The sequence below is a fragment of the Miniopterus schreibersii genome (assembly GCF_964146895.1).
Source record: "Miniopterus schreibersii genome assembly, chromosome: 9".
In the NCBI taxonomy this organism is placed as follows: Eukaryota; Metazoa; Chordata; class Mammalia; order Chiroptera; family Miniopteridae; genus Miniopterus; species Miniopterus schreibersii.
Window position 1 is genome coordinate 72,254,016 of NC_138118.1, and position 23,576 is coordinate 72,277,591.

The 23,576-nt window shown below is 46.8% G+C and overlaps 1 protein-coding gene across 1 annotated transcript in view; it reads right to left on the reverse strand.

Annotated features, from left to right (window-relative positions):
* Nucleotides 1-16,424, reverse strand: part of RAPGEF5 (Rap guanine nucleotide exchange factor 5) — a 192,152-nt gene extending 175,728 nt beyond the window's left edge. Inside the window, exon 1 of the mRNA XM_081147885.1 lies at nucleotides 16,102-16,424. Coding sequence (XP_081004011.1) covers nucleotides 16,102-16,104 — 3 coding nt within the window. The 5' untranslated portion in view covers nucleotides 16,105-16,424. The remainder of the gene's footprint in view (nucleotides 1-16,101) is intronic.
* Between the last annotated feature and the right edge of the window lie 7,152 nt (nucleotides 16,425-23,576).

Sequence of the window (23,576 nt, forward strand, 5' to 3'; positions counted from 1 at the left end):
CAAGTGAGCAAAAGTCACTTCAGGCAGAAGTATCTAAAAGCCTGTGTGAAATTCTCCATTCTGTTTTCACATGTTGTACTCCCCGTGGAAGACAATGACATGGAAATGTCACGAGATGGAAGCAGAGCCACCCCATGGATGGAGCACCCTGACACAAAATGTTCCTGTTGTGAGCAAGAAATACACTTTTCTTGTGCTAAGCCACAAAGGTTTTGGTGTATTCTTGTTACTGGAGCAAAACCTACACTATCCTGATGGGCAAATCAGATTGTAGGGGCATAATACCGATTTTTAGGAAAAAACACACCAGGAAATGTAAAATAGCGGGGGGACCGTGCCGGAGTTCAGTCTGGGATGTGAGAGAAGAGCTACATTATAGGAGGCTGTCTACAGTTAAAGAACAATGAATGAAATCACTAATCTACTTTATTCTGTCATCTCTCGCCTTGTGCTCCCAAAGCTAATTGCTGAACTAGAAGCTTCTACATTTATGACAGTCATCAAGAAATGAAACGGATTTTACATTTCACAGTCTCACTTCGCACCAGAGCAGTAACCTTCTTGCATACTTTCTTTGGCCAAGACAGAGGTCCCTGTTCAAAGTTTTGAAAATGTAATGCTGCTCAGCAATAAACACATTGGTAGACTCTCCATGGCCTAGGTAATGGTGACTTAGCTGCAAAATTTCACTTCTCTTGGTGGGGGTGGGATCAGGGTTAGAGGCAGAGGTGGAGAGAAGGTAAATGTTTTAAGAGCTTCAATAAATACTCTGAAAAAAACTTTAAGGGAATTTGGATGAGGGACTCTCGGAGAGTCATAACGTGATTGTCTTTAACCTGCAGAAGTAGCCTTGAGTAGCCTCGTGTCACCCAAAGTCCTTAAGGGCAGTGAGTGAGGAGATGGGTCTTCAAAATGCCAGGAGAAAGGCTACGCAGACATTTCTTAGGGCCAGTCAGGGAGGAAGGTGCTGAGAAAGGGCTCCTTCCCCAGTGAGGACGTCATTCCAGACAGGAGGTGGAACCAAGGGGGGTCGAGGTAGGCAAGGGCTGTCGGCATGGTGGGGCGGGGCTGGAAAAACAGCCTGCGGGCCCGGGCCCCTGCACCCACTCCACGCCGAACTCCTCTGCTCCCTGAACAGAACACGGACCCTCCACCAGGGTCAGGGGCACCGGAGCCCCCCTTACTCCCGCTGGTCAGTTTCCTCGAACAGGTCACGCTGGTGCGACACCGCTTCTGGGAGGCCTCCTTCTAGGAAGGCACCCCTCCTTCTCCGCAGATTTGGGACCCTGGCCTCTGTGCTTCTAGTGCCTTCTCTTCTTGGGGTATCCAGCCACCAAGCCTTATTAGATAAATGACCCGAAAGGAAGGAAAAAATAGAGCAAAAACCAAGGGCTCCTATGCCTTCAATCTGTGCCACAGTGAGTAACAGGTGATTTCATCGCGATCTGCCTCAATTGTAAGAGGTCAACCCCCAACTCCCTCACACATCCATGTTTCCTGACAAACGATACAGGGTGTCCCCCCCAAATGTATACACACTTTGAGTAATTATAAAGGCATTTCATTTTTTAAATGGAATGGAATCTACAGACGATTGTGTATACATTTTGGGGGGGACACCCTGTATATGAAAACCCAGAAAGAGGGGGAAAAAATTCAAGTTAATTTTCCCTCATAGAGAACTTTCCTTCTTCCTAAAGAATTCTAACAACAGAAGCGTTAAGACCAAGGGCGTGTTTTGTCTTTAAACATTTCATTTATTAAGACAAGGTACTTGGATGTTGGTATTCAACCTTGGTTATGGCAAAATTACCTACAGGAGCTGTGAAATAGTTTCAGCCTGGGCATAACATTTCAACACAAGAGAACTGATAAACAAAGACTTGGTATGAGTTTATGTTGTGGTCCCGCATCACGGGGAGGTTACTGTAGAAGATGATTTGGCCAAACACCAAAACCATGAAGAAATGTTTTTCATTTTATTGACACGCCCATCACTGGAACCCATGGGCCAAGGAACCAAAGGTGTAATTATTCCATTCAACCATTTGTTACTTTGTGAATGCAGTTTGGGCAGGTATTTCAGAACGTGTTCAATATACTGTGACAAAATTTAGCAAGATCAAAGGACCCCGTAAAGGTCTTGTAACTCCCGGGTATAGACTAACAATGCTAAGGGTGTTTGGGAAGAAAGCATGGGTAGGGAGAAAACACCGTGGGCAACTGCAGAGAGGGAATGCAAATGCCTCATACAAAAGCTTCCCTGGTTCTGAGCCCTAGCCATCCAAGTCTATGCACAGGAACGATTCGGGAAAGGCATGTGGGCCACCTTCTAGCACAGTGTAGCTTCTACCAGGGACCTCTCAGGACCTCCTGTGGTTAAGCCCAGCAACACTTTAGAGGCCAGGCAGGCCCCTTACCTGCACTCCTTACCCTCCGCCTCAACTTCAGGGGCTACCCTGGCTTCCTTGCCTCAGTCACTGCCAATGCCCACTCCATTCTGAGGTTCTTCGCTTCAAGGCTGCACCCCTGCTGTCACTCCTCCCAGCACTGCTCTTCCCCGGGCTCCTACATCAAGGGTCCTCTCAGGAAAGAGTCTCTCGAAGATGTCCAGGCAAGGTTCAGAGGCCCATCAGATGAAGCACACAGCGGCTAGTAATGACAAGTCTTCAACAGCCACGGGCAGGAGGGATTAGGGAAGATACAGCTTTACGGGAGGCAGGAGGGAGCCAAAGCAATTGAGGAGGGACCGCCCGGTGGTAGCTAGTTATAGATGGTCATGGTCACTGCCAGCACCACACTGAAAAAGGGAGGAAGCAGGAGCGATAGGCACCCCTGACTTCTCTCTCCTCCTGGCCGTCTATTGACTGAACCCAAACCAAAGCCAGATGGTCAAGAGAGCCCTGGATGAACATCCGCTGAGGACAGCCTCCAAGGCAGAGACTAGAACAGAAAAGGGGAGAGGGTACATGGGATGCACACAGACTAACCAGCACAGCCGCCTTGGGCCCTTTATGTTCCACACTTCATCACTTCTTTTTAATTGCCAGTCACCCCATGGAAACCAATAAGGGGGATTTTCCTATATTATTAAATCGGTAATGGTCTTACAGCCATGGTTTTCCCCTTGGTTTGGCCTTCCACCATAAAGGTGGCCAACAGAAAACCAAGCCGGCTCCCAGTCTCAATAATTTTCTGATAACGAAGGTCAACAAACTTTTGAGGCCCTTTAGACCAGTGTTACTAAGTGTGGTCCATGGACCGGCAGCATCAGCATCACCTGGGATTTGATAGAAATGCATATTCTTGGGCCCCACTCATGTGCTATTAAATCAAAGTCTCTAAGATCGGGGCCCTGGAATCTGTGCTCTCACAAGCCCTCCAGGGATGCTCATGTATGCTAAAGGCTCAGAGGTGCTCCTTTAGACCCCACCTTTGACAGCTATAAGGGGAACTTGGTGAATAGCCTGTCAGAGACACTTGCATTAAATGGGGTCCAGGCTACGGAGCCCCTGACTCTGAACTTTCTCGCTGTGACCTTCAGCTAGACACCAGTGTTCGAGCTGAAGATTTTGTACTTAATTGCCATCAATAGAACCAGTAAGATCTCTTTCAGCTTTTCAAAGGGACTGAACTTGGAAACCCTCAGATCTGTCATTCAGGCGATGATGGTGATGGTGATGGTGATGGCGGTAATGACCTCAGCAGCAGCTCACGCCTAGAAGCCACCTCTACGTGACTAGCTTTGTCTTAATAGCGCTGCACATACCAGTTAGTCTCACCACCCTCTGGGGTGGGCACTATCTCTGCTCACAGATGGTGAGGTCCTGACATAGAGAAAAGCTCGGTAACTTGTTTTGAGCCTGTATAAGAAAGAAGCACTTCTTCCAAAGTTACGAAAACAGTAAGATAAAAGTGGATGTGAAAGCACTTAGTAAATGTCAAGCATTATATAAATGACAGCCCCATAAACACCCAGCTACTCATGAACTAAAGTTGCCGAGTTTTTTAAGCTCTAACTTCATTAGATATTCAAGGCAAATTAGGATATGACTAAGTGGAATTTTTTTTTTAAGGGGTTATGTGCCAAGAGGAGGAGAAATCAAGCGCCTGAAATGGTGCTATCCGAAGATTTATGATAAATTTAAAATAGTCAGAATAAAACAAATGTTGATGCTAATTTGAGGCTAAGACACAGCTTTCATCGGTGACAAAAAAACAGCAACAAACCTCTTATCTAAAGAAGATAAAGCCGCCTTGTGAGATCTCCCCAGGCCCAAAGAGTTGGCTGGCCACAAATTCTCTTCTGACGCCTCTCCCAGAATTCTGGTTTGTGGCCAAACAATTTAATCTTCTAGAAACATATTTATAGATATGTCCCTTTTACTCTTCTGACAGGACGGGTTCTTGATTTCATCCGGTTCTTCCAATGCTCCTCGTGCTAATGCATGAGCTCCCTCGTCCCCAACTCAGGAGACGTGGTGGGTATTAAATAGCCGTCTTCCCACTGATCTAAGGTTGGCCCCAGAGCATCCCGGGGGTTCAGCTGGCATCTCAGTGTAGAAGGACCACCGCTCTGACCTCGGTCAGACCAGAGAGGAGCAATGAAAACGGACTCCCTCTCCCCCGCTGATTTCCGGGAGCGAATGCTGGGGTTCCGTGAGCGAATGCTGGGGTTCCGTGAGCGAATGCTGGGTTCCATGAGCGAATGCTAGGGTTCCATGAGCAAATGCTGGGTTCCGTGAGTGAGTCTGGGTTCCGTGAGCGAGTCTGGGTTCCGTGAGCGAGTCTGGGTTCCGTGAGCGAATGCTGGGTTCCGTGAGCGAATGCTGGGGTTCCATGAGTGAGTCTGGGTTCCGTGAGCGAGTCTGGGTTCCGTGAGCGAATGCTGGGTTCCGTGAGCGAGTCTGGGTTCCGTGAGCGAGTCTGGGTTCCGTGAGTGAATGCTGGGTTCCGTGAGCGAATGCTGGGTTCCGTGAGCGAATGCTGGGGTTCCATGAGCAAATGCTGGGTTCCGTGAGCAAATGCTGGGTTCCGTGAGCGAATGCTGGGGTTCTGTTTCAGAGGCAGGCTCAAGAGGCCGCCTGACTCACTCCAGGTCGCATAGGCGTTAAGTGACAAACACGGAGACGTGTCCTCTCTACTGCACCACTGCCAGTTCTATTTTAATGGACTGACAGAGGCATCATACTTCCCCCAATTGCTAAAAGGTATCTTCATACATCTTCCCTGCCTTTGTTTTCTACAAAAGACTTCATACCTATATATATATATATATATAAGTTCGCAGCACACCGTGGAGCAAGCCACTTGCAGGGTTTGTTCATTACAGTCAACACTTGCTGTGTTAGATCAGAGAGAAGCGATAGGCTGTTCACGTCCCTAAGAGTAACAGGAGAGCGTAAAACAAATTTACAGTGAGCACCGAAGGCGTCGGCGTGGGGCAATCACAAGTGTTTGCCTGTTCGCCTCGTAACAGCTGCGGGTAAATGATTTGACAAAGTCTAACTCAGCTGAACGACAAAACCACCGACGGGGCTGTAGTTTAAGTTGCTAGACCAGTTAGGAAAAAAAACAAACCAAAAAAAAAACCACAGGAAGACAACCAGCTAGACTGCAGAAGCCCTGGTTTTCCAGACCCCTGTAACTGCAGTACCGGTTTGTTTTGCCTTTATTAGAAATCCTGAATTAGGTCTTCTCTACAGGTAACACAAACAGCGCGAAATAAAAGCAAAGCAGTTTACCAGGGAGAAGCCAAAGCCCCGTGACAAAGCAGACAAACTAAAAAAAGGTGAACTGAGTCACGAGGTAAGATCTGCCAACGCACCACACAAAGTCTGGTGACTCAAAGGCAAGTCTGAATCTATTGTCATTTGAGTATATTCACAGGTCTTAGTTTAAAAAAAAATAAGAAATTTACATGGGAAGTTTAAGTTTTACCTTTAAAAACACCTGTGAGGAAACCAATAATACATTTTGTATGTATATGTCACTTCACTGAGAAGAATTTTGGTTTCTTCTACTTTAACATTACTCTGAGGCTATTATTCAGACATTTTGAAGGAAAAATTTAAATTTATTCTCCTCTGACATTTAAACCAACACCGAGGCAATATCGGCATTCGTATACATTGTTAACATAATCTTAATTCACATCTTTCATACTTCATAAACAGACATGGCTTTTGTTTTAAAGCTGTGATTTACTTTGATATTTCTAAAGATAAGCTATGCAGCTAATTTTGAAAACTAAAACATGACTTGCTATAGTTCCTATATTCTAAAACACCAGCATTTTAAGACACACCATCACTTTAATTATAGCTTCACGGGGGGGGGGGGAATGTATCCCATGAAATGATCACATGAATTGCAACATACCACCCTGCTTCAAAAGTGCTGAGACAGAGAGAGCGAGACCGCGATCGGGAAATACATTAATTATTTTATTTAGAGAGAAGATACAGCATAATAGGTAGGCCTTGTAATATGGAGCCCGATCTGGCGGGTTCAAATCTTGGCTCCTCCACTTTAAGGGGGATCGCAGGCAGCTTAGCCTCTCTGCACTTCATTCTCCTCTTTGGAATAACAAGAGACAACGGGAGCATCTGCCACATTCAGGTTGTTATAGGGATTAAAAGAGTTAATGTTCTTCAAGTGCTTCAAACAACTGGACACCGTCAATGTTGTACAAGGACTTGCTAAATAATAATAGTTATCATATCACCAGGGCTCCTAACACGTTCGCTACATTCAGAGCAAGTGATTTCCAACTCAACAAAGCGACAAAAGATTTTCATTCAAGGAGACATTTACTGACAACAGAATCATTGCTTGATACTATGTTAGGTGTTGGAAGGAAGGAAAGAGTTTTTAAAAAGTGAAACAATTACAGAACCACGGCGCTGCTCCCCGGAAAGCAGGGTAGGGAAGGGCTTTTGAACCAGGGCCTGCAGGGACCCAGGCTTCGCAGCATCCACCGGCCGCCTGAAATGAGACGCAAAAGTACGTCCGCACGTGAGTTTCACTGGGGTGCTATCTTTTGATTCTTTAAAAGGCCTGGGATCTGAAACGTAGGGAGCCATTCACTTAGGGTCATCGCACCACATTAAAAGATAAAGATACCAAAGTTTAATTTTATGAAAAGATGTTTGTGTGTTCTCAGTGATTTTATTCAATTGTAAGCACGTCTCACTTCCTAATCTGAAGTTTCTTAGCTATCAAACAAGTCGTCATCAGCAAGGGAAATCCTGGGTTACCAGAAACTCCTCCGTCTTCCTCCAGTGTCCCATACAGTCCAGGAGAGGAACCTGCTTGTCTTCTACACCCCCAAGTACATTTGCAATATGGAGCTAGTCAGCTTCCAAACCTCCTGAGAAAACAACGGCTTCTGGGATGAGTCATCGCAAGCCTTCGTGGTTCTTGTCGACGCTGGTATTGCTGGGAGATGATGGACGGCTGCTGCTCAGGCCATGGCCAAGCTTGTGTGTCATTGAAGACTGGTCCTGGAAGCCGTTACTGAAGACACTGGAAAGAACACGAGCCAGCCGGGCTTTACACTAAGACTTGGAATATCCAGTGCATCCACTGCATCCACAGACCACGTGTTATAATTATGTCAAAGTCTTAGGTGACATGGTATTGTGGAAAAGACATCGATATTTGGAATCAGACAATCCTGAGCTCCATTCTGCCTCTCCTGCTTCCTAGCTGGGTGACCATGGGGAAGTTTCTTTACCTCTCTGGACTGTAGTTTCCTCCCTTTAGGGGGCTATTGAAGTTTCAATCTGATAAAGATGAGCCAGTGTCCACAGTGTCCTTTTCCAGATCCATTTATGAATCATTTCTCATAATAACATTTTACCACAAAAAGTTAGGTCACTGATTTGAACTATTTTACCTTCACAGAAAATTGTATAACTTCTCACCAACTACTTCCAGATCACATTTCATCACTGAAATTATCATGTCCCTAACAAGGGTTGTTATGCAATACTGTATTAGAACTAATAAGAAACCCCAACTCATCACCAATGACTTATCTCCTACCTTTCCACCTATTATTAGCTGCACAAGTTACCAATTACTGCCAATTTAAGAGATGGTGCAAGTGTGAAACTCAGACTATTCTGTTATAGCCCCAGTATTTAGACACCACCTAAAATATTCACTTTCTGATAGGATATCACAATTTTAAAAAAAACATAGAATCTGACATTGCATATGAAAGCAAAAAATTTTTATGCCTAGATTTCCAAAAATATGTCTGTGAAAGCCCATTCACCCAGAATAAGCATCCAGCTGGGGAAGGAAAAATTTAAGCTCCAATGTGCCCCAAACTTTCTATATCTTATCTTTATTCTTGGGAAAACCTGACCCACAGTGTATCTCGTTACGGAAGAAGAAATTCGGGCTTAAAGAGCTCAGAGAATGTCATGCAAAGATGCAGAGTGATGGCACTGGGATTCCAACCCTATCCTGAAGCCATAACTGAGGCTCTCTGACTCTGATCTAATTATGCAGCCAAAGCCTACGTGAGAGTCGGAGGGGAGAGAAAGAAATGAGTAAATTAACAGCATTAACTTGCCATTGAGATCCTTTACTAAAATTCACATGAAATTAAAGTAGAATAAATGAATCTGTAATTTCTTTCCCTTCTCCCCAGATATTTTTAGAAGTGGCATCCCTGGAGCTTTACTTTATTCGTAGCCACGGTAAACATAGTTTTACCATGTTTGAGCCATACTATCAAGGCTCAAGCTAGCAGGTAATCAATAATTCTGAAATATGATCATCCATCATGTGCCGCCTGGCCAGTGTGGCTCAGTTGGTTGACCACCCTCCCATGCACCCAGGGGTCACCGATTCTATTCCCGGTCAGGACACACGCCAGGGTTGCGGGTTCAGTCCCCAGTAGGGGGCGTGCAGGAGGCAGCAACTGATGGTTCTCTCTCATAGATGTTTCTCTCTCTTTCTCCCTCTCCCTTCCTCTTTCTCTAAAATCATTAAAAAAAAAAAAAATTTAAATCATCACGTGTCCCTCATGTCTGATCTGACTCAGCTTCCCTAGAAGATGCATGCCTCCCTTAGCGGCCTTTATCTTCTGATAGGCTTCCATGAGCAGATAAAGAAAAAGTAAACAGGTAAAATCACAAGCCTTTTGGATTGACTTTGATTAAGGTGGGCCTGGGTGATTTTTGCTGACGACACATGGAATGCTACTTTTAATTTCAGTAAATACTCGTTACCATTCACCTATAACCACGATACTGTCCCTCCCTTCCTGCCCCCACACCCAGTAGGTCTATCACAAGCATCAGTGTGTTCAAATGAAAGAAAAGTTAATGTCCAGCATTACCGACAGCCTTACCTGACGCCTCTCAGAGTGCTAGGGTCATATCAGCAGGCACTGTAAGGCTATGGTAGACTAGAGTAAATATACCCTTTGCCCTCAGTGCACTTGAGGAAAACCAGAGAGTCAATTCAGAGCATGAACTATGGAACCAGAATGGCTGGATTCAAACCTCCCTCCCTCCACCCACTCTGCGATGTGGGACAGGTAACATCTGTGTTTCCCTTTCATCATCCGTAGAATGCAAACAATAGCATCTAACTCACAGGCTTGGTGTGAGGGCTCCGTGAAGTTTACTTACATCAGAACACGCATGGCACCTCATGAAGTGTCATGAAGTGTTAGCCACTGGTTTTAATTTAAATACGAAGAGCAAATTACACACTTTGCATGTAAGATATGTGTATAAAATGACTATAAATGGGGCCTGCCAGGATCACTTGGAGTAGTATGTGTTTCTCTTTCTTTTTTTAATCTGTTTTTATGCCATTACCATGCTGGGGTGTTTTTTTCTTTACTTTATTTCTATTGTTGACACTATTACAGATGTCCCCATTCAGTATGTGTTTCCAAATCAATGAAGTCTTATTTCCAAATCAATGAAGTCTTATTCCCGGCAGAGGGCAGTGCTAAGTCACACGTTAACGCACTCCACCTTGGACAAGGCAATGGGCTACCTTGTTGCTCTTGGAGAGGGGACCATCTGGGTCGTGACTGGAAATGAAAGTGAGGGAATCTCATGCCCAGAGCCAGCAGCTGTTCCCCAGTCTCTCCAGCTTCACCCGCCACGCCACGGGGGACCCTGCCTGAGCGAAGGGTGCTGCAGGGAAGAGGTCAGGGGAGAGACGATCCAAAGCCCGAGAATCACAGGAGGGCCTTGCTGAACAACCCGGCACATTGGTGAACCCTTCCGGATGGTGGAAATGCAGCAGATTTCCAGGAGCTGAAGAAGGTGGCAGAGCCCTGCAGAAAAGATCCCAGCAGTCAAGGCCCAAAATAAGTCAGCGTCGGCTCCGACAGTAAATATAGAAGCAGGAGTGGTCGTCACCGGCTATTTTACTGCAGGGAGAAAATGACAGTCTTAGAAGCGGCCTGATGAGATGGATTTAAAAGAAACGAGAACTTCAGATGGAAGGCTTAAGACCAAGGTAAAAATAACGTCATCGCTACGAGAGGCCAATATTGGGGGAGATAAATGGTTTTCAGTAAAAAGAATCAGTGCTCCTTGGGAAAAGGGCTGACTTCAGGTCTGAAGCCCGGAATGGACAAGATAAGCTTTGAATATCTTGTACCAGAAAGCAAGAAAGTATCGGAGACCGTTGGGGCCTTTGTGAAAGTGTACAGGACACAAGGAGAAATTGAGCATCAAAAAGAATATTGACTGCGATGGACTGAAACAAATACACTAAGATCCACAAGTGCTTAATGATACTGAAAAAAAGAGAAACTCATTGATTATCATGGGAGGTTGTTAGAGCACCAACCATTACGCAGAAAATTGATTAAAGGGAAAAAATTAAGCTTTTTCCCTGTCTCTCCTACAGAATCTAAATTTCAGGTCTAGCCAAATAGCACACAAGGGTGAGTTCTGTACAGACAGAATTCCAATTAATAAACGCAAGAGGAGTGATATCAAAAAGACAAGAAGTAACACGCGCTGGCGAGGGTGCGGAGAAAAGGGAACCCTTGCGCCCTGTTGGTGGTGGGAATGTAAATTGGTGCGGCAACTATGGAAAACTATAAGGAAGTTCCTGAAAGATTTAAAACAGAACCACCACAGGACCCAGCAATTCCGCTTCTGGGTTTCTGTCTGAAAAAAACAAAAACATTAACTTGAAAAGGTCTACACAGCCCCATGTTTGCTGCAGCATTACTTACAATAGCCCAGATAGGGAAGCCTGAATGTCCATATCTTGGCTGGTGTAATGAATGAACAAAGAAAGGGTGGCACAGAGACAACGGAATATTATTTAGTCATTTAAAAAGAATGCAACAACGTGGATGGACTTTGAGGGCATCGCGCTAAGTGAAATAAGTCAGACAGAGAAAGACAAATGCGATCTCACTTATATGTGGAGTCTAAAAAAAAAAAGCTCATAGATACAGAGAACAAACTGTTGGTTGCCAGAGGTGTGGGCAAAAGTGGGTGAAGGGAGTCAAAAATATAAACTCCTAGTTATAAAAATAACAAGTCAGGGGATATGATGTACAGCATGGTGCCTATAGTTAATAATACTCTCCTGTATATTTGAAAGTTGCTAAGAGAGTAAATCTTAAAAGTTCTTATCACAAGAAAAAAATCTGCAACCATGGATGGCGATGGATGTTCACTAGACTTACTGTGGTGCTCATTTCACAGTCTCTACAAATACCAAATAATTATGTTGTACACCTGAAAGTAATATAATGTTGTAAGTTGCCTTTACCTCAATGAAAACTATACACATTTTTCGAAAAGAGGAATCACAGATTTAGTTCATCACAACTTTACAACCCCTAATGAAATGGATCTAGGCGACAACCATCTGCGATGTTCAATCGTTAGGTGAAATGGAAAAAGGTAAGTTGCCTCTACCTGAGCCCGGCTACTCAACGTTAACATCTCAAAAAGAGCCATCCAGACCTCTTCTGTCTTTTGACATGATGCAATGGATTTTAGGCAGCATTACCTATGAGGGATGCTTGTCTTTGAACGTGAATCTAATCAAGCCTCTGCATCTCACCGCCAGATTACAGGAAACGTGAAGAACACAGAAAGAAGTCAACCGATACCATGGTAAGAGGTCAGCCCAGAAAGTGGGACATTCTATTGGACAAATGACCCACCACTCTCTCCATCAAATCGATGGCATGAAAAAAGAGGCAAGGGATGAGGGGACGGCTAACAAAATAGATTTAGAAACCTAACGACCAAACGCAATGTGTGACCCTTACTTAGTTCCCGAATTCAACAAATCATAAGTAAAAGGATATCTTGGAGAAAATCTGAAGAATGGGAATTATATTAAGGAATTATTGTTAACATTTTTACGTGTAGAAGCAGGCATAGAAGTTGTTTCTTTAAAGAAGAAAGTTCTTATCAGAGATGTAAATTGAAATACTTATGAGTGAGATAACATGAGGTTTAAGATTTTACCTTAAAAGACACCAGCTCCCACAAAAAAAGGTGGGGAAAGAGGAAATCATTGAAATAAGACTGGCAGGTGCCAATAACTGTTGAAGGTTGGGTGCTTATTATAATAATCTCTCATAACCTCAAAAAAATGAGGAAAGGGTTTTTGTGGGAATTCAAGCTGTGCCTTATCTCACCACTAATTTTTAGGCAGTAGCCTGGGTCCTCCCACAGGGCAAAATTTAGTCATTCCCCACTTAGCCTAAAGAAGCGCAAAGAGTCTTAATCAGTGTGCATTTGGAATTCAATATGATTAGAAGTGACTGAACCAAGGAACCCTGAAATTCTGCAGTATGAGCCAAATGTCTGCTTAATTTTCCCCAGTATGAGATCACCTACAAGGCACTGGCTTGGGCAACACATCCCCCAAAGAGCTTACTGGATGCAGAAATTGCAAACTTTCTTACCAATCTGTGTAATGCACAGAGATGCTTTTTTTTTTTTTGCTTTTTTTTAAATCCTGGGGTAATGATTTTGTGCTAACTTGTCCATATAATCACTTAGCTGTAATCTGGAGGTGTAGCCCATGAGATACAAAACAAAAGGTCCACAGAAGAATCTAGCCATGAGTTGTTCGCATTAGCATCACTGCCCTAACCAAGGGGCTCACCAGATGACCCCAGCTGCTCACAAGACACCAACTGGTTTGGTGTATATATTTCTTCAAAATGCTCCTGTGATGGACTGAATGTTTGTGTCTCCTCAAAATCCGTAACTTGAAGACCTAAACCCTAGAGTGGTAGTATTTAGAGGTGGGGGTCTGTGGAGGGTATTTAGGGTTAGACTAGGTCATGAGGGTAGGGCCTCTGTGATGGAAATAGTGGGCTTATTACAAAGGAAGAGAGTGAGTGATTATCTCTCTCCATGTGCATGAGGACTGGCCATGTGAGGACATGGGGAGAAGGCACAGGGAGAAGGCGGCTGTCTGCAAGCCAGGAAAAGAGCTCTCACCAGAAACCAAATCAGCTGCCACCTTGATCTTGGACTTCCCAGCATCCAAAACTGTGAGAAAATACATTTCTGTTGCTTAAGCCACCGGGTCTATGGTATTGTTATGGTAGCCTGAGCAGACTAATACAGGTACACGTTTCACCAGTTTTTCTTTTTTCCCCCCAAATCCCTACATTTTTGTTATAGAAGTTTCCAAAATCACAAAGGCAGTTCCAAAGCCAGAGGAGGGGAAGGCAGTTGAAAATTATGAGTTTTCAGCAATGGAAAATTCGACAGTCTTCCCCCAGTAAGAAACTGGCCATGCACTTATGAAATGTGTTTGGAATGTCCCAAAGAGAATACAGTGTTAGAACCGACGAAGGGTTAATAAAGTATACATGATCTGAAGTAACCCCATTCAGAATAATCTAGAAGATAAGCATAAATTTGTATATTGGCCAGGCACACAACATCACCCCAGGCGGAGAGAAACACAAGCCTGCGTGCAGATGAACACTGCAGATCTGTTTACACAGAAACCCTCAGCACCTCTCCTCCCAGACTGCCCGGCCGCCCTCCTGTCTTCAGTGTTCTGTGCCATGAAAAAGTAACTGTCATGGATAACAGGAACAGGAGCTGACCTACTTTCCCCTAGGTTCCTGCAAAGTCTACAACTCTGGTTCTCGCCTTTATTTAGTTATCACACCTTCGGGACGCGAGGTCACCTGTGGGCAATTCTTCAACCCCCCTGGTCACGAACCTAAACACATCTATCCCACCCAGCTACTCCTCAGAACATCCTCAGAAAGGTGCATCACATCCATCCATCCCAACGTGGGTAAGGAGGCACCTAAAAGGGGAAGAAAGCGGCCTAGAGACGTCGAAGACCTACATCAACTCAGGCTCTTCCCTACCCTCAGGAAGCCACCCCAAAACAAGTGTTCCCCCCTCGCTCTAAGTTTCCACCAACCCATCTTTGCAGGAGCTAAAAGTCCCCCGCTGAGGTCTTCTTTTAAAGGCAGACAATCAAGACTTCATTTCTTAAATTATAGCCCGCCCCCCCCCCAAATCTACCTTGCTGCAGCTTCTCAGTAAAACCTGATTAATAATGACACATTTAAAAAACACACAAACTGAGTAGAACCCACCAAAGGTGCCCCGCCCAAAGCCCTTGGTGCGCAGGGAAACCCGAGTAAGTCAGCCAGGTGGCCTGAGGCCCTGTGAGTGGCCAGGGAAAGACGGCAGGAGATAGGCAGGCATCCGCTTCTCCAACAAACAAAACCTGTCTAGGTCAGACACGTCAATGCCCAGGCCATTAGATGCCCTTGGAACCCAACGCGGGCCCTCCTTCACCAAAACATCGTATCTGAACACACCATCAGACGGTGTTAAGATTTACGATTTGGGGAAGGGGGGCGCGCCCTCCTGTTCAAGGGGGCGTCACTGGAGTGCTAAGTGCTGGAGACTTCGGAACCCAGGGGCTGGAAGCTCGTTTGGTCACTTCCAACTCCAGGGTGTCCCCCCTCCGTGGTGGCAATGCCCAGAGCTTGCAAAGGCGCGTCCAAAACAATCGCACACGCCCCCTGCCTCCTGCAAACTGGGATCCCACTCGTGGGCCCTGCCGTCGGGCCAGGGCTGGCCGAGCGTTCGGCACCGGACACCTGCAGCTCCCCCTCTGGGGCCGGCCAAAGGGCCCTCCTTCCGGCGATGCCCGCGGTCCGGCCGCCGGAATCCAGGCGCTCCTGGGGGAAGTCAGGTGCACCTGGGGGGAGGGGCACCCTCCGATCCCGCCGTCCCGGGACCCGCTTCTGCCTGGCCCCGCACTAGGCTGCTCCTTCTGCCACCTCCCCAACTTTCAGACGCCCCCGAGCGGCCCCCGGGGGTGGGCGCGCTCCACGTGCGCGCCGCCCGGGCGGGTCGGCCACTCACCCGGCCGCCGGCGACGCTCCGCTTCCTCCGCAGCGTGAGCCCGCTGCGCAGCAGCGCCGGCAGGTCCCGCAGCCGCGGCCGCAGCGGCGCGGGCGGCGGGGCGCGCTCGGGCTCGCAGGCGCCGGGGCTGCGGCGCAGGGCGCTGTCCGCCGCCGCCGCCGCCGCCCGCGCCAGGGCCGGGCTCTCGCAGGGCGGCTGCATCCTGACGGAGCCCACCGCCATCCTCATGCCCTGGCGGCGCCCGCGGCGCCCGCGGCTCCTCTCCCCGCGCTCGCCTCCGCGCGCAGCCCGCGCCTTCGCCAGGCAGCGAGAGGGCGCGACTGCGGCTCGGGCGCGGGGCGCGCTGCCAGCCGCTGCCCATTGGCGCGCGCCGGCCCCCGCCCGGCCCGGCCCCGCGCGCCTCCCCCTGCCCGCCCAGGTGCGCTCGGCCCCGCCCCGCCCGCCCCGCCCTCCCGGCCGCACCTCCGCCCCGGGCGCGGGGCCCCCAGCCGCTCCCGGAACCCCAGGGGGAGAGGGCAGGGCGCCTCGGGCACCGGCTCCCCCGCGGGTGCGGGTTCCCAGAATCCTCCACCAGGCCACTTTCCTGCCCACCCCCAACCCCAATTTCCTTGAGGCTGGAAGGCCCCTCTTTCCCCAACAGCCGGGGTTGGCTTGGACTCCGACCCAGCGACACGCCCTCCCTCCCAGCCCCTCCGCGCTCCTCCACAGCCCTAGTCACCATCGCTGTTCCTGGAGACGGCGGGCGCCCGAGAACTTCACGCGGGCTCCGTGCTCCGCGGCGAGACGGACACACCGAGCCAGCGCCGCCCGCTCCGCGCGGCCCCCCTCTCTGGCACACTCATAGTGACACGATGAGGGGAGGAAACTCGCGTTATGATCGGTGTTTAGCAAAATAGAGGCGAGTCTGGTGACCTGAAGGTGAATCTCCGCGAACGTGTTGGAACCTGACCGCCCCGGGAGCCCGATGCGCGTGATGAATGCGCTCGGTAAAGCGCGGAGGCCGGCGCGGTGTGAATCATTGTTTACGCCGTTCCAGGGGCCGGGAACCGGGGAGCGTGGAGGGGAAAACGATCCCGGCAGGGCCTAAAAGTCCAGGTGGCTGAGAGTCTCCGCGTCCCATATCCTCAACGAAGGCCAGTCAGGGCTTTTACCCCTTGTCAGGGGGCCCCTGGGGGCCCCATCTTTGTCTAAGACTTGTAAGAATTGAATAAGCTTACTGGCGTTAAATAAAGAAACCGGACAGATACGGATTACAGGAGGTCGGGGCCCCCAGTTGGTTTTCTGTGTTCCCTCAGCCCCTCACCAGGGAGATGCTTGGCAAATATCTATGGAAATGTGGCCCTGTAAGGAAAAAGGAAGAATGACCTGTGACCTTTGACTGCAGAGAACTTAGGACTTGGCCCAGGAGAAAATAAACATATAGAAAAACAAAGAATTGCCTTGTACTCTGGGTAGTCGCCAAGCAAGTGCAGAAAATGAAGTTTCTGAGCCACAGGAGTGAGATATGCTTCTGGCCTGAGAGGAGCAAATAAAATTCAATGAAGGCAGTTCAGACTGTGCCTTAAAGCTGAGTGGGGAAGAGTCAACCAGGCAGAAAGGAGGGGAAGGGTCCTACAAGTACAGAGGAAAACCGGGAGAAGGATGCCAAGGTGGTATCACACAGAGCCTCTGAGGCACTGCATGTGTCATACCGGAGAGAGAGAGAGAGAGAGAGGGAGCCATAATATAATGGGGAAACAGGAGCGAACACCGGAAAGGATGCTGGTGACACACTGCAGAAGGCCTTGAATCCTGTCACCATACGCTGTGCGGAAGGAGCTCTGCAATAAGCTCTCTAGCCCATTACAGTTTCCAAATACCTATCACATTTATTTATTCAAGGCTGAAATCCCACTTGTGCATGCCATATAAGACTTACCTATTGCTATAATGTTGAAATACTTCAGCTCCAGTTGGAAATCGGTCATTGCCTTGAGCCCCAGAATGTCACCCCGCACTCCAGACTTCCTCCTGAAACACCACTGAAGGTCCAGTAGCCCTGGTCCTATAGAGGCCCTCCAGGACACTTTCAGTCAACGTTCGCTCTGATTAGTGGGTGCCTGTGCCATTTCATTCTTGATGATACCTTGTGAATCACACTATGAACCTACTCTGCTCCAAAACTGCACACATGTGTTCGGTCTCCTAGTCCAGACTCTTGGTCTTTACCATCTTTCACACAGCTTCTCAATGCAAGACCAGGGAGTTCAGACTTCATCCTGTAGATTCTATATAGTATTGACCAAGGGTCTAAAATTCAGTATCAATAAGGACCTTTGGAAAGTTGCCTTGAATTACAGAAATAAATGAAAATTGCTACTCAGCTACAGTATAAGGCAGACAACAGGGAGTAGTAGGAATGTGTAAACAGAAGAGCCATGCCACTATTTAGCATGAGCCAATCAATGTCCCACCCCAGGACCTTTGTACTTGCTGTACTCTCTGCCTAGAATACTCTTTCTCTGCAATGCTGTCCAATGGAATTTTTGCAACAGTGGAAATGTTTGTATCTGTTTTGTAGCCACTAGCCACATTGAGCACTTGGAATGTGCCTAGTGTGCCTAAAAAAATGAAAATTTTAATTTTATTTAATTTGAGTTAATATAAATTTAGATAGCTACATGTGGCTATGGGCTACTCTATTGGAAAGGGAAGTTCTAGAAATCCATGTTTCCCTTTCTCTACTCCTCACATTTTTTAACTGAAATGCCTCATTTCAGTGAGGCCATCCATGACCATGTGGTTGAAAATCGTAGCCCTCCCCAACCCCTCTTCTTATTTACCCCTTCCTGGCCCTCCACAGAGCTTGTTGCTATACAACATTCTATATATTTTACTTCTTTATTTATCTATCGCCACCTCTCCACGCCAGAATCTAAATTCCACAGGGACCGAATATTTTTTCCTTTTGTTCAGTATCTAGAACATAGTAGTTGAGTGACTGAATTTCCACATATGAGAGCCCACTTTTTCAAAAGGAGCCTAATCTGGATTTTACAATGTTGAATGTTTTTTAAAAAATGTAAATACTATATATGTCAACATCACAAAGATCAAACAAAACCACTCTAGTACTCGAGCCAGTTTTTGCTTCAGAGAATGACATCATCAAAGCTCAAGTTTATGGAAATACCTATGTAAAAAAATACAAGTTTTATTGGCTATTTGCAGTGAAGGGACATTGGAGAGCAGGAAGATAACTCTAACAATTAACTAGCTACAAAGAGAGGAGGGTCTGAATTAGTGGAGCCAGTGGCAACAGGGGGAGGTTAAGATGCTAAACTTTACAAAAGAAGGCCCTTAGGCTTCTGACACATGTTGGGAGAAGTAGTAAAGGACTTCAGGTGGTGGTACAGATATTATTTTACAAAGATGACCAACGCAGTATTCCTATCCCTAAGGTCTTCCCCAGTACGATCTTGCCACTCCCCCATGAAGAGACGGGGTTTATTTCTCCATCCCCTTGAACCCGGGCAGGCCCTGGGACTCTCTTGGCCAATGGAGTCCAGCGTAGGTGGCAGTGCCAGTTCTGTACGTAGTGCACACTGTCCTGGAAGCTTCTGCTTCCTGCTCTCTTGGCATGCTCGCTCCTTGGGTGCCCCCACTCGCAACCCAGCTTCCTTGCTGGGAGAAGCCCAAGACCCACGGAAAGTTCCTGCAAAGGTACTGTGGCAGCTGAGCTTCCACCCAACCACCACCATCAGCTGCCGGCCGTTCGTACACCCAGTTGGGACACCCAGCCCGGCGGGCCTTCATATAACTCCTGTGCTAACCAGCGTCTGGGTGCGGCCACGGTGGGAGTTCAGCACAGGGACTGACAACCGGCAGAGCCCAATCAACTCGCCAGACTGCGAGAGAGGACAGTGAGCTGCTTTAAGCCGCTAAGTGTAGAGGTATTTGTTACACACCAGTAGAACCCACGGTTCAGAAAAGCATGAAGAATATAATCCCCTGTGAATAAAAAAGAAGAAATTTTATCTTCGTATCTGTACCTGGATGAAGACACTTGACATTTCTTGCAAGTGGCCGGAATTGGCTACATGGGGAAAGGAAAGATGAGAAATGTTTCGTGTATAACATTTTTGTTTTTTTAAAAGCATGTGAATGTATTACCTATTTTTAAAATTATAATTTAAAAAATGGTCCCAGATTTAGAGAGGTCGTGGAAGTAGGGGGAGCTGGTTCTGAGGGTTTAATTTTACACGGCAGTTAAACTAACCAAACTAGAGGGCGCCCAAGTGAAAAGCTAACCAGCAAGAGCAGCTGGAGCTCAAGAGAAAGGGCTAGAGATACAGATACGCTAGTGTCCAAAAATACGACCGTAAAGGGTGAAACCGGACTGTGGCGCAGAGGGTAGGGAGGAGCAGAGGCTGTCCGCCCCTTCCTAGGTGGCCCGTGGAGAACACGCAGGAAATGACTTTCTGTTCCCGGTTGCATGGGCTTGAGAGTAGTGACGCTCATGGATTTTCCTCCCTTAATTTTTGTGGTCTCACGTGATTACCATGAATTCCCAGGAAAGCTGGAATTTCCCCTGTGTTTTTCCACTCCCTGAGTACCTGCGCGTCTCCTGGTAAAAGTACCAAATGCATGTCATGCTCATGAGTCTCCTAACACCTTGATGAATTCTCCTTGGAGCCCATCCCTTCCCAACATCTTCTGGTTTTACTTTTCCCCCCACTGAAGATGTTTTGCAGTGCTTTCCCAGCCCTCGAACACAGAAAGCCTAAATACAGCTTTGTTTCCCTCTTCCAGCCTGCCAGCCCTTCAGCGTGTAATGATCTAAACGACTGAATGCGGCCTTCCCACGGGCAAGGCTGAGCAGTGGGAGGTCAGAAGGCAGATAGAAACCCAGTACCGTCCATGCTCCCTCCACTGAGCACGCCAGATAGAACTGCGTACGTGACACTAACACTATTTTTATGCTTTCTTGTGGGATGAATATGCCATTGAGAGAAATATAGCAAAATAATGGGACATGTTTCCAGCCTAAAAATGTGAAGCCTTACTCATTTCATTTTCAAGAATCCTAAATAGAACTATCTGCCATCAAACTGTTCGTGACAAACCTGTGTGATGCTGTGCTGTTATTTTTGTAGCACATCACGGACCACGCATCATGCAAATATTCCCCTCGGGGATGCTGCGTTTTCTTTACACTATTTGCATTGGTGGCTCCAGCCGGACCCGGGCTGATAAGGATGGGTGCCGTTCCTTGTAAATGTATCTTCTATTCATTACACTCATAATCTGGAGATAAAATCTGTCTGCTCATGCCTTTTCGGTTGCTATGTACTGTCATTCTCCTAGAAATTTCCTTTTTTCTAAGAAGTCAGGTGTGCAAGCTTACCAGGCCCTTGAGTATTTAGGGCACTTTTGCACAGACACACACACACACATACAAATCTTTGTGGTCAAATGTCTAAGAAGACGGACGAGAGAGCAATCAATAAGAGAACTAACTGGACAAACAGCGAGAAAGCCAATCTTATCCCATTCTCCCTACTCTGCTCATGGAAATCTCTCATCTTCACAGAAACCAAACAGTGCCTCCTCTTAGAAACCTTCTCTGCTCTTCCCACTGGGTGAACCTAAAGGCTTACCCACAACTATCAGTCTACTTTCATCACCTCTCTTATCACAGTCTATCTTGTACTTGAATTAAATGTTTCATGTAAGACCTATATGAGTTTACAAATCCCTTGAAGACAGAAATGATTTATCTTCGTATTTTCCTGCAATGCGGAGCCTAGCACATAGTAGATGCTAAGTTAATAAATGCATGCAAGAGCGAATGCTGGGTGAATGAACAAATAAATGAACAAAATTGCAATGAGTAGTTGACCACTGCCACTGTTGAGAAAAGCAGGACAGAGGTCTTAGCAGATGCATAGTCTAGAAGGTCACAGGAAAATACATCATCCCAAGGGTGACAGGAGGCTATAAATGGACTCCAGATGGTGGCATGTTCAGATCAGCAGGAAAGGAAGATGATTTTAGCATCAGTATGTAGAGTGATTTAGAACAGGGAGACGCTGAGAGCTGGGCAGCCAGCAAAGCAGGTTGCAGAATCCCAGGCATGAAGTATTAAGATGGTAATCCATAAAATCGGGTTAATGGAAACTTCTGTGTTTTTCTTATACTATTTGCACCAGTGCATTCTGGGCACAGTTCCTGTGCTAATTAAGTGAGCTGATGTTTGCAACTGTTTGCAAATGTTGAAGCACCTATATAGAGCTGCCTTGCTGTAGGGGTGAGAGGGAAGGGACAGATGAAACAATGCCTTGGAGAAGGGTGTTGGAGGTCATACAACCAGAAGAGAGACCTTTAAGAATGTTCGACATTGACCCAAGTCAGAGCACAGAATAAGCCATAAGAAGATCTGCCTTAGAGGGTTCTGGCAACATCGTATGAGCTCAAATTGGTCTTTGAAGATGTTGGAAAGAAGATACGGATTTGGGGCTAGAGAACACTCCAAGCAGGAAGGTCTCCAAAGTTCTTAAACATAAAGGTCTTTAGCTCAGAGAGGATGACAGCACTCAAGGGGCAACGAGGTAGTTGTTTTCAAATATTTTGAATACGTAGAAGAGAATGGGACTAATCTTATACAGCTTTCAGACCAAATTGGGAAACCATTGAGAAAAAAGTTTCTTCTCAATGGATAAAGGCTCTCTTATCCATCCAAAGTCCTTTGAACATAGGGGACTCCTTATCCTTGCAAAATGGGGAGCTGAGACTGGACTTCGTGGGATTTTGTTTCATCAAATGGATGACTGGACTCTGACCTGTAATATTTCTTCCAACGCCAAGACCCAGTTATTTCACCAGCCCTCGTCCGTGGTGAAGTGGGGGTAGGGCAGCAACTTCCAAAGTGTGGCCTGGAGACCTCTGGGCGTCCTCAAGGCCCTTTCAGGCATCCCACAAGGTTAAAGCTAGTTTCTTAACAATGCTCAAATGTTATCTTCCCTTTTCGTTATTCTCTCAGGAGTGTACATTGGTGGTTTTTTTAGGAGGCCATGGACATGTGATGTTACGACAGACAGATGCGGGAACAGATAAGAGAAGCCAGCTGCTTTCATAAAACCAGATATTAAAGAAATTAACAGAATGTAAACCATGTCACTCTTCTCACTAGATTTTGTTTTGTTTTGGAAGACAGTTATATTTCATGAAACATTATTTATATTAACATATAATCAATTCATTATTAAATTAATAAATATTTTTAAATTTTTTTCTGTTTTAAATTTTAATATAGTTAGTACCCATAGATATAATCCACATAACCAAAAGCTCTCTGGGATCCTCAATAATTGAAGAAAGTAAAGAGGCCCTAAGACCAAAACACTGGAGAACTTCTATTATCGGGCGTGGTCAGAAAGGGTTTCTGATAATACGAGGAAGAAATGAATAGGCTAAAAAAGCTTTACTTGCCCACTTCCTGGCTACCTGCGTGGAGCTAATGTCACTTTCATCCGGACACAGAGCCAGTGATTTCCACCAAGGTGGCTGCTCTGGGGACCTGGGGGGTGAAATGGAAAGACTCGTGCTTTGGCATCAGACGGGCCTGAGTTCAAATCCAGATTTGTCCACCTTCTAGTCCTGTAGCCTTCGACTGATTACTTGGCCCCTCTGAGCCCCATGTCCTGCTCCGTGTGAGTACGCACCCTTCCAGCTGGTTGAGATGAGACAGGACGGATGTGAAGAATCTCACCCATGAGGCGCCCCCGAGCTCGCCCGTGCGCCCCGGGCTGCTGTTAGTCAATCCCCAGCGAGCTGCAGGGAAGCCGCCTGACCCGCTGAACCAACGATGGTCCAGCTGCGGCCTCCACCGCCTTTCCCCACACAGTCGCCTCTCCAGGCAAACGCCAGGTCTTACAAAGGTTATACAGGTTATTCCTGAAATACCTTTTTTACTGCCAACCATGAAAATACAACTTCGTCATTCTTTATAAACCAAATAAAGCTGAGGGTAGTTAGAACGAGCACTGAACCTGGGTCCACATTTATTGATTTATTAGCTCTGTGACCTTAGCCAAACACTTCACCTCTTTAAGTCTGCTTCCCCGTCTATAAAACAGGGGTAATAAAACCCATTCTGTCGGGTGGTTATAAAGGCTAAGGTAAGTAACACTTGTACAAACATCTTGCAAACTG